This window comes from Arabidopsis lyrata (assembly GCF_000004255.2).
Source record: "Arabidopsis lyrata subsp. lyrata unplaced genomic scaffold ARALYscaffold_7, whole genome shotgun sequence".
Taxonomy (NCBI): Eukaryota; Viridiplantae; Streptophyta; class Magnoliopsida; order Brassicales; family Brassicaceae; genus Arabidopsis; species Arabidopsis lyrata.
In genome coordinates this window covers 11,296,735-11,309,223 of record NW_003302549.1, presented here as the reverse complement: position 1 = coordinate 11,309,223, position 12,489 = coordinate 11,296,735, and the positions used below count along the sequence as shown (strand labels likewise).

At 34.1% G+C, this 12,489-nt stretch overlaps 3 protein-coding genes across 4 annotated transcripts; 2 read left to right on the top strand and 1 right to left on the bottom strand.

Moving 5' to 3' along the window:
• Nucleotides 1–1,838: 1,838 nt before the first annotated feature.
• On the top strand, nucleotides 1,839–5,876 carry LOC9304111 (alpha,alpha-trehalose-phosphate synthase [UDP-forming] 5). Of its 2 annotated transcripts, none has more exons than XM_002870040.2 (4): nucleotides 1,839–2,110; nucleotides 2,653–4,691; nucleotides 5,085–5,358; nucleotides 5,471–5,876. In XM_002870040.2, the coding sequence occupies exons 2-4, from the start codon at nucleotides 2,704–2,706 to the stop codon at nucleotides 5,795–5,797; spliced, it is 2,589 nt and encodes an 862-aa protein (XP_002870086.1). In that variant the 5' UTR covers nucleotides 1,839–2,110; nucleotides 2,653–2,703; the 3' UTR covers nucleotides 5,798–5,876. The 2 variants fall into 2 exon arrangements, with proteins under 2 accessions (XP_002870086.1, XP_020873926.1); XM_021018267.1 differs by lacking the exon at nucleotides 1,839–2,110 and adding an exon at nucleotides 2,155–2,261.
• Nucleotides 5,877–5,964: 88 nt separating this feature from the next.
• LOC9304110 (putative F-box protein At4g17780) lies at nucleotides 5,965–7,222 on the bottom strand. The gene is given in 3 exon segments (XM_002867992.2): nucleotides 5,965–6,098; nucleotides 6,100–6,378; nucleotides 6,380–7,222. Coding segments are annotated over 3 exon segments (1,167 nt in total). The 5' UTR covers nucleotides 7,208–7,222; the 3' UTR covers nucleotides 5,965–6,038.
• Nucleotides 7,223–7,934: 712 nt separating this feature from the next.
• Nucleotides 7,935–9,227, top strand: LOC110226952. The gene has a single exon (XM_021019968.1). The coding sequence runs from the start codon at nucleotides 8,008–8,010 to the stop codon at nucleotides 9,064–9,066; it is 1,059 nt and encodes a 352-aa protein (XP_020875627.1). The 5' UTR covers nucleotides 7,935–8,007; the 3' UTR covers nucleotides 9,067–9,227.
• The last annotated feature ends 3,262 nt before the right edge of the window (nucleotides 9,228–12,489 follow it).

The window sequence follows — 12,489 nt, the reverse complement described above, 5'->3', positions numbered from 1 at the left end:
TATATTAATGCTCCGATTAATAATTTTCGGATATTTGACATTATCATCTTAAATATATCAATATTATAATAAATATTTTCCTTTTCCGATTTTTTTTTTTGGTATAATTCCTTTTCCGATAAATTATGAAACGGATCTGTTTACACAAAAGGTAAAAAAGAAAAAAAAAAAAAAAAAAAAAAAACAAACCCATCAACCGTCTCCATTCACACGTTTCTTCATTATGATCACGAATTCACGTTCATGGAAGCTTCATCATACATTAACACTTACAAGTTTCTTCGTCGAGTTTTTATCCAAGGTTTCTTCGTCAACTCTATATCCAAGGTAATAAATATTTGTTCTTTTCATTGGTTAGAATTATAGGGTGCAAGATAGTATTGACGTCTTAAAGACATAACATGGGCAAGATACTATGAGACGCTTGACTATTCTGCTTCGACAGATCAACAGGTGAAATTCTATCACTAAATTATTAGATCTCTGTTATTGCTATGAATATATGGTTTATGTTAGGATTTCAAGTTTTGCCTTCGTTTAGAAGAATTATATTCACACGACGAAGAACACGATGAATTCGATTAAAGCTTCCTAACTGGTACTTCGTTGTTCCTTTTTTTTTTTGTTTGGTTAATTATCATGTTTATTGTTTCCAAAATTATTTTTTCCTGATTAATTCCGAAATTCAATTTAATTTTTCCAAAATTAATTAGATTTCATTAAAGGTAATTAAGTAATTACGTAAAATCAAGGACTCAACAAGAGCCGAGAGTCCGACACGTCAGCAAAAACACTTCTCAAATATTGTTATATATAGATACTATAATAAAGTAACTGCAGGAGTTAAGATTTTAATTTAACCATAGTCAACAAAATTGAGGTTGATTGATGGATAATACTCTTTCATGATTATCTCGACTTACGAGCCTCTTCAGTCTTCACATAAGTTTAGGTTTTGAAATTAGAATAATGCTTCCCCGGCGGGGTAAGAAAGTTCAAAAGGAAATCTAATTACATATTTTACTTCACTATAAGTCTATAATTAATGACTTCCAACCACAATAGCAGCATTAGTTCAATTGCCTTTTAACCATTTAGATTCTTAGTTAGCAACATTTATATTTTGGAACAGAGGGAGTAGTAGAAATGATATACGACCAGTGTTCCCCAATCTACAAAGACATCAAGAGATTTGTTGTCTTTTCACTCACAAATTATTAAAGTTAAACATCAAATTATTATTTATAGAAAACGACCACTGATCAATATTAGTATCATTTCTCTTCTTCTTTTTTTTTCTTTTTTTTTTGCATTATTCTAATGCCTACCTTATTTTACACACCCAACAAAAAATCTATCAAATTTCTAAATCCCAACCTTAAATTATGCGTACAAGAAGAAAACAAAAGAATGTGATTAAATATGTTTAATACATCTTTGTCTCCTATGTTTGTTTATAATCACTTCTAAATATCTTCTTAAAAACGTAAGTCACATAGACCCTGATATCTAATAGTATAGTGGTTTATGTTTGAGTTGCTTCACCATTCAGATTCAAACCTGTATAATAAATATTTTTCAAAGAAAAAAAATCAATTTAGTTACATAAGAAGATAATTAAAACATATATAAAATTATCAAAGCAAAATAAGAAGTTCAAAAAAAATGTGCATGTAGTCTTATTCAAAAATAGTATTAATATTTTATTTTTATTTTGAAAAAATTATTTTTGATAAATCTTGTGTACTCATTGTCATATGGACAATCAATTACTTCCATTACATAATTGGTCATAAAAACCAGAAGACTATTGCCCTATGGAGAGAAAGCAGAAGAAGAGAATCTTCCAAAAATGTTAAATCTTGAGAAACAAATAAAGCATAGCAAAGCAAAGTTCAAAGTCCAAAGTCCAAAAACAAAAACAAAAAGGTTTCTTTATTTTTTATTTTTTAAATAAGAAAGAAAAGAAAAGACTTTTTTTTTTTTATTGTTTAAAAGAACAGTGAAGAAATAAATGGCAGAACAAAGAGAAAGATCAGAGAAAAGAATCTTTTTAGGCTCTCTCTCGCAGACTTCGCACTCACACACTCACTTCCATTACTCCAAAAAAGTGAGCTTTTTTTTTTCCTTTTTCCTTTTTTTCTGATCATCTTCTTTGCATCTAATGTAACTGTAGAATCTGACCAACTTTCATTAACCCAAAGTTTTGTTTTTTATTTTCATTTTTCCTCGAGCTCTGTGTTCTGATCTTTTGTATCAATGTAAGCTCTGGCTTAAGCTTTCTTTTCAAAAAAATTTAACTATAAAACATGATTTCTGACTACTTGAGATTACATTTATGACGCATTTTGATTATTTTCTGTGGTATTTTTCCTTATTTTTGTTGTTGCTACGGCATGGGTTTGTCTACATATAAGCTGTTTGAGGTTTTGTGAAATTTGTTCTTTTGATTTCAGATTTAGTCTCCATTAATTTGTGTTCTAGTGTCTGAGATCTACTTGTTCTGTTACCAGTTTTGTAAAAAGGAAACCTTTACCTGAGATTTTTGGTTTATCTTAATGTTTGAAATGAATGATCTTTGATTAAAGATTTGGTCTTTTGTAAATCAGATGAATCAAAGTTCTGATCTTTGATGTGTTTTTACTGTTGCAGACATTGCATCTACTTCACTTGCTGTAGAGAGTTTATATAAACCCAAGAAATATGGTATCAAGATCTTATTCAAACCTCTTGGATCTTGCTTCTGGTAATTTCCATTCGTTTTCTCGGGAAAAGAAGAGGTTTCCAAGAGTAGCAACTGTCACAGGTGTCTTATCTGAGCTAGATGATGATAACAACAGCAACAGTGTCTGCTCTGATGCTCCTTCTTCAGTCACGCAAGATCGAATCATCATCGTTGGAAATCAGCTTCCTATTAAATCACATCGAAACTCGGCCGGTAAATTGAGTTTTAGTTGGGACAATGACTCGCTTCTCTTGCAGCTTAAAGACGGTATGCGTGAAGATATGGAAGTTGTCTACATTGGTTGCCTTAAGGAACAAATCGATATAGTTGAGCAAGATGATGTTTCTCAAAGGTTGCTTGAGAATTTCAAATGTGTTCCTGCTTATCTCCCACCTGAGCTATTCACTAAGTACTATCATGGATTCTGTAAGCAACATCTATGGCCTTTGTTTCACTACATGCTTCCCTTAACGCCTGATCTTGGAGGTAGATTTGATCGTTCTTTATGGCAAGCTTACCTTTCGGTTAACAAGATCTTTGCGGATAAAGTGATGGAAGTGATTAGTCCTGATGATGATTTTGTTTGGGTTCATGACTATCACTTAATGGTTTTGCCTACATTCTTAAGGAAGAGGTTTAATAGAGTAAAGCTTGGTTTTTTCCTTCATAGCCCGTTCCCTTCCTCTGAGATATACCGTACTCTTCCAGTGCGAAACGAGCTCTTACGTGCACTCCTTAACGCGGATTTGATTGGTTTTCATACCTTTGACTATGCAAGACACTTCCTTTCTTGCTGTAGCAGGATGCTTGGTTTATCCTATCAGTCCAAACGTGGAACAATAGGGCTTGAGTATTATGGTCGAACGGTTAGTATCAAGATTCTTCCTGTGGGGATTCATATCAGCCAGCTTCAGTCAATTTTAAACCTCCCAGAGACTCAGACCAAAGTTGCTGAGCTAAGAGATCAGTTCTTGGATCAGAAAGTTCTTCTCGGTGTCGATGACATGGACATCTTCAAAGGAATCAGCCTCAAACTCTTGGCAATGGAACAACTTCTCACACAACATCCCGAGAAGAGAGGTCGAGTTGTACTTGTCCAGATTGCAAACCCCGCAAGAGGTCGTGGGAAAGACGTTCAGGAGGTTCAGTCTGAAACTGAAGCCACGGTTAAAAGGATCAATGAAATGTTTGGAAGGCCGGGCTACCAACCCGTGGTTCTGATTGATACACCGCTTCAGTTCTTTGAGAGGATTGCTTACTATGTGATTGCAGAGTGTTGTCTTGTTACAGCGGTAAGAGATGGTATGAATCTTATACCTTATGAGTACATTATCTGCAGGCAAGGCAATCCGAAACTCAACGAGACTATAGGCCTTGACCCTTCTGCTGCAAAGAAGAGTATGCTTGTTGTCTCTGAGTTTATTGGATGTTCTCCTTCTTTAAGCGGCGCCATTAGAGTGAATCCGTGGAACATTGATGCTGTGACTGAAGCAATGGACTATGCATTGATAGTTTCAGAAGCAGAGAAGCAGATGCGTCATGAGAAGCATCACAAATATGTGAGCACACACGATGTTGCGTATTGGGCACGCAGCTTTATACAAGATCTTGAAAGAGCTTGCGGAGATCATGTGAGGAAGAGGTGTTGGGGGATAGGTTTCGGGTTAGGCTTTCGAGTTGTGGCGCTTGATCCGAGTTTTAAAAAGCTTTCGATTGAGAACATTGTCTCAGCTTATAAGAGAACCAAGAACCGAGCCATTTTGTTGGATTATGATGGCACAATGGTACAGCCAGGGTCCATTAGGACAACGCCAAGCCGTGAAACAATCAATATCTTGAACAACCTGTCTAGTGATCCCAAGAATATCGTGTACCTCGTCAGCGGGAAAGACAGGAAGACACTAACCGAATGGTTTTCTTCATGTGATGATCTCGGTTTGGGTGCAGAGCACGGCTACTTTATAAGGTAACGCTTGGTTTCACATTTCCTAATACTACTAAGAGCACTTGAAAGTATCGATTTTTGGATATAAAGTAAAGTTGCTTTTTCTTATCTTCTTGAATTTTATCAAGATTACTTGAAAAGATCAATCTTTTGGATATAAAGATACGATTTTCGTATGGGATTTCTTGATTTTCAATAAGATTACATGAAAAGATCCAACTTTGGGATATTAAAGTTAGATTTTACATTTTGCGGCTGCTTTCATATCTTCTTGAAAAGATCAAACTTTTGGATAATAAAGTTATGGTTATTGCACATGGGAGCTGCTTTCATATATTTTTTCAGTCTCATTATTGAAAGATGGATGTTTTGGATATAAATTCATCATGATCTTTTTGTTCATAATGAGGACAGGCCAAATGATGGAACAGACTGGGAAACGTCGAGTTTGGTATCGGGTTTTGAGTGGAAACAAATAGCAGAGCCAGTGATGAGACTGTACACAGAGACTACAGATGGATCAACAATAGAGACTAAAGAGACTGCTCTCGTTTGGAATTATCAATTCGCAGATCCTGATTTTGGATCTTGTCAAGCCAAAGAGCTTATGGAACACCTCGAAAGCGTGCTTACCAATGATCCAGTCTCTGTCAAGACTGGACAACAACTCGTTGAAGTTAAACCACAGGTCAGACGTTAAAAGAGTTGGTTTATTGTCTGTTTTCTCTTTTCAAATCTCAAGTTTCAAGAATGAAAGTTCTGATAGCTAAACTTTTTTGTTGTTCCAATCCAAAAAACAGGGCGTGAACAAAGGTCTTGTGGCGGAGAGGCTTCTAACAACGATGCAAGAAAAAGGGAAACTTTTGGATTTCATTCTCTGCGTCGGCGATGATCGGTCTGATGAGGATATGTTTGAGGTGATAATGACTGCAAAAGATGGTCCAGCTTTGTCTCCTGTGGCTGAGATATTCGCTTGCACCGTTGGACAAAAGCCAAGCAAAGCAAAATACTATTTAGACGATACGGCGGAGATAATCAGAATGCTTGAGGGTCTTGCCGCCACGAACACAACTACCTCTGATCAAACCGGTTCAACCGCCACTGTTCCAACTAAAGATCTGTTTTAAGGATTTGTGAACGAAAGTATTAGTGGGTTTGTTGTGATTTGTGAATGCTTTTCAAATATAATGGATTAAGGTAACCAAATCTGCTTGTGTCACAAGGCAAGATAAGAACCGAAAGAGGAAGAGAAAGGAGTTAGCAAAATAAATCTTATATATTAAGATGTAGAACCAAACTATTGTCTGACACTAAATAAGAGTGGTGACCAAATAGAACCTACTACTACTAGAGTGGTTAAGATAATATCTACGATCCTAAATACATTTGGTCTCGAAAACAGGGGGCATTTGGATCTCCAGCGCGGATGAGGATACAGAAGAGTTGGTTTCAGAGGAAGTGGTGCTAAATTTTCAAAGAAAGGAGATATAACACAAGTGTCTGCGGAGAGATAGAGAATCTCAGTTTTCCGTGGATAATACTTGAAGAGTCTCTTGTGATTATCATAGAAGACAATATTTCCTTGCTTAGAAACAGACACCGGTGTGAACCACCTGTTCTGCCTTTCCCGGGAAGCAACTCTATTCTCTAAACTTATAGAGTAAGTCTTGGTCCATGTTTTTACTTCTGCATCCATGCTCCAAAATCCAAATCTCTAGTTTCCATTCAGCCTTAGTATCGGTATTGGCTATGGCCAGGCGGTCTTCAAGGTTCACTATATGGGTTTCTTGTGTGGCACTCATAGCCGGAACAGAGACATTATGGAACTCTTCTTTGTTAAGATCCAAGGCTAGTATTTTGCAAACCCTATCAATAATGTTTTGTAACCAGTAAATCGATCCATTCACACACACAGATCTTTTTACGGCAGAGACCTTACAAGGAGGTGGACTCAACATCCGCCATTCACCAGTTTCAACATCAAGAACACTATATTCCACCTCAGGATCACGTACCCTAATTTGACTGAAAGATAATAAACACATCTTCACTACTTTATAGCTTCCGGTAACTTTGTCTTTACCAAATCCCATTGCCCAATTTCCCGGAGAGAAAGCCGACCATACTCCGATTATGGGTCCAAATCCGTATCCGTATCGCCGGAGTTGCCTTGTCCAGGGGTTCAAAACGTCGATCCAATGTGGTTCGAGAATGCAGACCAAACCGTCGCAACTCAACGAGGGTCGTGCGGCGTTGTAGTGCAGATAGACCATCTCTTCATTCCCTTTGCACCGCGACGACCCGGGGAGGAGCCTAGGCTCCCAGCCGCATTTGCAGTTGTAAGCAGCCAGGATTTTGCGCTTCTTTTGAAGACTCATTCGTCTCTCCACGAACGTCTTCGATTCAAGAATTGATCTCCATCGTTTTGAGACGCTTTTCGAAATTAGAATGGATTTCAAGGGAAGTCGAAGGAATATATCCTCCAGTAGATCTGAAACTATGTCGATCGAACTAGGGTTTTTCTCTTCTTCCTCCATTCGTGTGCCTGCTTTTTCTTTGTTACTCTTTTTGTTAGAGATATCGAGAGATTGACATTTTTAAAATTTCCTTATTGGTAAATAGGTAAATTTTTTATTAAACTTGTGAATCAATTTATGTTTCTGTATGGCCATACCTTCATTAGACTGCTAGTATATTTTTTTAATTTGGTCCAACAACCTTAAACATTATTTAAATTGAAAACAATAGAGTATACTAATCTTGTAATATGCGCAAGTCTACTTCAAGTTCGTGACAACGTTTTTTTCTTCCTCTTCAAAACAGTCGATACTTATGAGATGTTGCTTGTTTTTTCCTAGGCTTTCGCATGTTCATATTTTTTGGTGTCAAGTCTCCAAAGTATTGTTTCCTTCTACTTCAAATGAAATATTAAACGTGTTAAATTAAATAATTAGATAATTAGAGGATTAAAAGTAGCATCTGTAGACTGTAGTAGAGAGATTCGACGTAATTTCTATTCATAATGGTGCTAAGCAAAATATAGTGGGTATATTCAATTCATAAAACATGAAAGTATTAGAATTAAAAACAACTGATATTGGTAATTGGTAACAGAGAGATTTTACACGATTTTGTTTTTGACGTGTCGAAGAACGTTATTAATTATTCGATATTATACGGTGTTGATATTTTCTCTAAAGAACAATAATTCTTGGAGATGAGAAACTTGGGTAACAAGTCTTCCATCGGTATTAATGGATGGTTTTGGTGGAGAAGATCATCAATTCTTCAATAAGGTTTTTTCTCTTCTATTTTTGTTAATTCTCGTCCTTTATTCATGTCTTTGCTTCTCAATCAGCCCTCGAAGCTCTGCTTTCGGAAGCCTGTGCTGGTGAGATCCTCTCCTCATCCATCTAATGCCCTATCATCTTTGGTGTTGCAAAGTGATTGTCATTCTTTTGTCTTGATCTGCGCTGATCCATGTGGAGGTGATCGCGGAATGGCCACGATTAGGAGGCCTTGTGGTGTTCATCACTACGGTTCTTTCAAAGAGTGGGACGAGGTGATAGGGAAAGATGCAAAGCTGTGTAGAGAGTTGCGTAAGGAAATGGGAACGATAGGATCATCCAATGGATGGCTACCTACGTTGAAGGACGGCGTGTTGCGTCTCCGAGAAATAAATATAAACAATGAAACAGATCCGAAACGTATTTCGCTGCCTCCTCTTGTAACCCTGCCTTATTGCCAAACCCAATATGTCACCAACGTGGCCATGTCTTCGTCTTTCCCAGAAGAAGAGGACTGTGTTGTGGCTGTCAAGTTCTTGGGGCCTCAACTTAGCTTTTGCAGACCCGCTCGAAGCAACTCCAAGTGGATCAACACCAGAATCACAGACCCCTGCTTCTTCTCCTCTCCTGTCATGTTTTCCAAGAAAGATGACATGTTTCGCATAGCCGGTTCTGGAGGCCACCTCATCGGATCATGGGATCTCCACAAACATTGCAACAACCCTAAGTTCCAGATCTTGCGGTTTCCCAAGTTGTCCGAGACAAAACGAGACCTTCTCGATTCGTGCTACACAAGCGAACACTTGGTGGAGTCATTAACCACCAGTGAAACTTTCTTGGTTAAGTTGTACAGGAAGACCGCAGAGATCCTCCAAGGTATTCCGAGAATTAAAACAGAAGCAATAATGGTGTTCAGGGTAGACGAAGAAGGAAACGCTGTTTACACTCAAGACATCGGGGATCAAAGCATTTTTCTCACAAATTCTGAAGCTTTCTGTGTCCCTTTGAGTTCCACTTTCTGCCTGCGTCAACCTAACTACGTCAAACTTTTAAATGTCGACGAACACTGCAGCAATTTCAAGCTGACTAACCAAAATTGGGATTGTTAGAGTCACTATTCCATCTCAAAAATTAATTTGGAATTGTTTTAAGAGTCTAGAGTCTTGTCTTCACTTTTAAACCTTTCAAACATCAAAAAACTATTTTTATATAATCTCTGTAAGACTGATATATAATTTTGCAGAAAATTTGCTAGAATCTCTCATCAGTCTCCCAGCTAATTTATGTTTTTAACTATATTAAACATATCTTCTTTGAAACAAGAGTAATGCAAAGATCATACTTCAAACTGATATACAGAAGAAGAAGTACATTTGTATTCATAATAAACATTTATGATTATATGATTTAAGTATGTAATGTGTCTGTGTATATAAAACATAAACCTTGATTATAAGTAAATGTGCCAAGACCTTCACAGTACGGACACTTCGTATCTTCACCAGAGCACTCCATAAACTACAACATTGAAGCAGAGCTTCTCTGCTTTAGGCTACACGGAATTTATACATACATATTATTGTTGAAATATCCACTCTATTTCAGATTTGTTCACTCATTCTCTCTTACTCTCTTTGTTAAACGTAAACACAAGAAATTGTTTTACTAGAAACTCATTCTCGTTTTTTACTACACTCACACACAATCATACATATAGTAGTTTTCTCACACACACTTATGCGTATAACACTAAATTTGGTGTAAATTACTCTTCGATACAACGCTAAAATCTGCACCAATTTTTTTTAGTGTTTTGTGAACGGTATTACACTATATTTGGTGAAACTGTTCACAAAACACTAAAAACTAGATTTTCACACACAGTACATTGCAGGATGATTTATTTTTTAAAGTAGTATATATAAAATTTTGCAAATTGTATCTTTTTATAAAATATTTGTTATCAAGTAACGGTATACCATTCCACGGGAAAATTGTTAATAAATTGAGGATTTAACCCGTATTAAAGCAGCATGTTAATAATATTGTAAAATTTTATAAATGTTAATTCAAACCCGTCCGCCATATAAACCCGTTCCGAAACATAACCTGTCCCGTAATTTCTTAACCCGTCCCGTGATTTGTTTTCTAAAAGAAGTGATTTTAAAATTTAATGATTATTTAGTATATATAAAATTTTACAAATTGTATCATTCTCTAAAACATTTATATTTTAATAAACTAAAGATTTAATCTGTATTAAAGTGGAATGTTAATGATATTTTAAAATTTTATAAATATTGATTCAAACTCGTTCACATATAAACCCATTCCGAAATTTAAACTGTCCTGTAATTTCTTAACTTGTCCTGTGATTTGTTTTCTAAAAGTAATAATTTAAAAAATTAACGTTAATTATTATATATAAAAGTTTGTAAATTGTATCATTCTCTAAGATTTTTATATTTTATAGTTTACAATTGTTATTAAGTAACATTATACCAAGGACAATATTTGGTTTTATTTAATCTTTTCAAAATGAGATTGATTTGATATGTCTAATATTGGTGGTATTAAAAAAATTAAGGATTTAATCCGTATTGAAGCGGCAGATTAATAATATTTTAATTTATTATTATTATTTTTGATTCAAAAATCTGTCCCGCCAAAAAAATTCATTTATTTTATTAATGATGATCTTATTTATGATATGATTCTGAATCATTGTCTAAATATTTTAGTCAATGTGGAACATTGAACACACATTTTTCTTCAATTGGATAATATATGTCCGTTTTTAAAATTTCGAATCACAGTATATGCAGAAAAAATTTGATTTTTTATTTTATTTTATATATTATATGATGATTCAAACAGTTAAAAACAAATCAAACAAAGATGATAGGAGAATCATAATTTTAAATCTTAATCAAATTTTCTAAATATCTAAATTATTAAATATGAAATATCTGATGTATGAATTGAGTTAGATATAATATGACCCAACAAATATTTTATAACCAAAATTTGTAAACGGATCAGATATCCATTGTATCCAAATGTATTTTGCCACACCCAGTAAAAATGTACTTCAAAAATACTAGTATAGATATTATTTTATTTGTATTTTCCATTTAGTAGTATAATTAAAATGTTTTCCATCAACTAAAAATAAATATACCGTCAATATTTTTGTATCTTTTCATTTTTAATAATACGTATGTTTCATATTAATTTGCACAAAATATCTAAATCAGTATGAAAATTGATTCATATTAAAAATACAGTTATCTAAAAAATTTATCAAAAATATTTTAAAAATAAGATTAGTATTTTGTGCAACTTTTGTTAAAAATAAGATTAGTATCTTCAAATATTGAAAATAAATTCTTGTTAGAAAATAATACTACTATCACTGAGATTTAAAATAAATATATAAATATTAAATTTGATAGTATACTAATAAAAACAAATTTAATATGAGACACTATAATACTAAATGGTACGTGTTTTTAAAAAAACAATTTGGTGTTATTTCAACAGAATGGAATTTAAGGGAAGTTGAAGGAATATATCTTCCAGTAGATCTGCAACTATGTCGATCGAACTAGGGTTTTTCTCTTCTTCCTCCATTTTTGTGCCTGCTTTTTCTTTGTTACTCTTTTTGTTAGAAATATCGAGAGATTGACATTTTTATATGTTTCCTTATTAATGAATAGGTGGATTTTTTATTAAACTTGTGAATCAAGTTATGTTTCTGTAATCGACCAATGTTCCATAGAGTTGTATCATTAGACTGCTCGTATATATTGGTCCAAAATATTGTTATTAAATAGGGGACTGATAGAAAGGTGATTACAATGTGTTTCTTTACACAACAAAAGGTGATTACAATTCTTTACACAACAACCAAACCAAATCTGAACAAATACAAACATTAATATTTCTTTACAAGAAAAGAAATAAATCTATAGAATCAATAATTAATAACAAAAAAATTATTGGACAATTTGAGGTGAAAGCTTTTCTTGAACATTCCTACTTCAGCTATCTTTCTCCCAGCTCGATCATGGTGGATGCATCGTTGCAACCAGCCAAGGTGTCACTGCATGATCAACTTTAGATTAAACCGAAGTAGAGCACCAAAATCTTGGTCTCTTATCAAAGTAGAATGTAAAAGGAGAATTGTATCAATATATACATTTTTGATCTCTTATTAAAGTACAGTAGAACGTCTATAAATTAATCCTCGATAAATTAATAAACATAATAAATTAATAAATTAATAAATTTTACCGGTCCCGAGTCGGGCATGTGTAAACATTAACCAAATTCGATAAGATAATAAGATAATAAGTTTTTTGAAATTTCTATATAAAAATATAGTCCCAATAAAATCAGAAATTAATAATCATGTAAATTTGCATATATATATATATATATATATATATATATAATAGTTTTAGTGTTTTTCATAAAAATAGCCAAAATCGTGAGATTCTTTTTAAAAAATACACATATCCTCATCAAAT

Excerpts from the sequence above, each read along its gene's own strand:
- LOC9304111 (XM_002870040.2), top strand. The coding sequence starts at position 2,704 with ATGGTATCAAGATCTTATTCAAACCTCTTGGATCTTGCTTCTGGTAAT. Across the intron at positions 4,692-5,084 it reads GAGCACGGCTACTTTATAAG|GCCAAATGATGGAACAGACT; the intron begins GTAACGCTTGGT and ends TAATGAGGACAG. Across the intron at positions 5,359-5,470 it reads TCGTTGAAGTTAAACCACAG|GGCGTGAACAAAGGTCTTGT; the intron begins GTCAGACGTTAA and ends TCCAAAAAACAG.
- LOC110226952 (XM_021019968.1), top strand. The coding sequence starts at position 8,008 with ATGTCTTTGCTTCTCAATCAGCCCTCGAAGCTCTGCTTTCGGAAGCCT.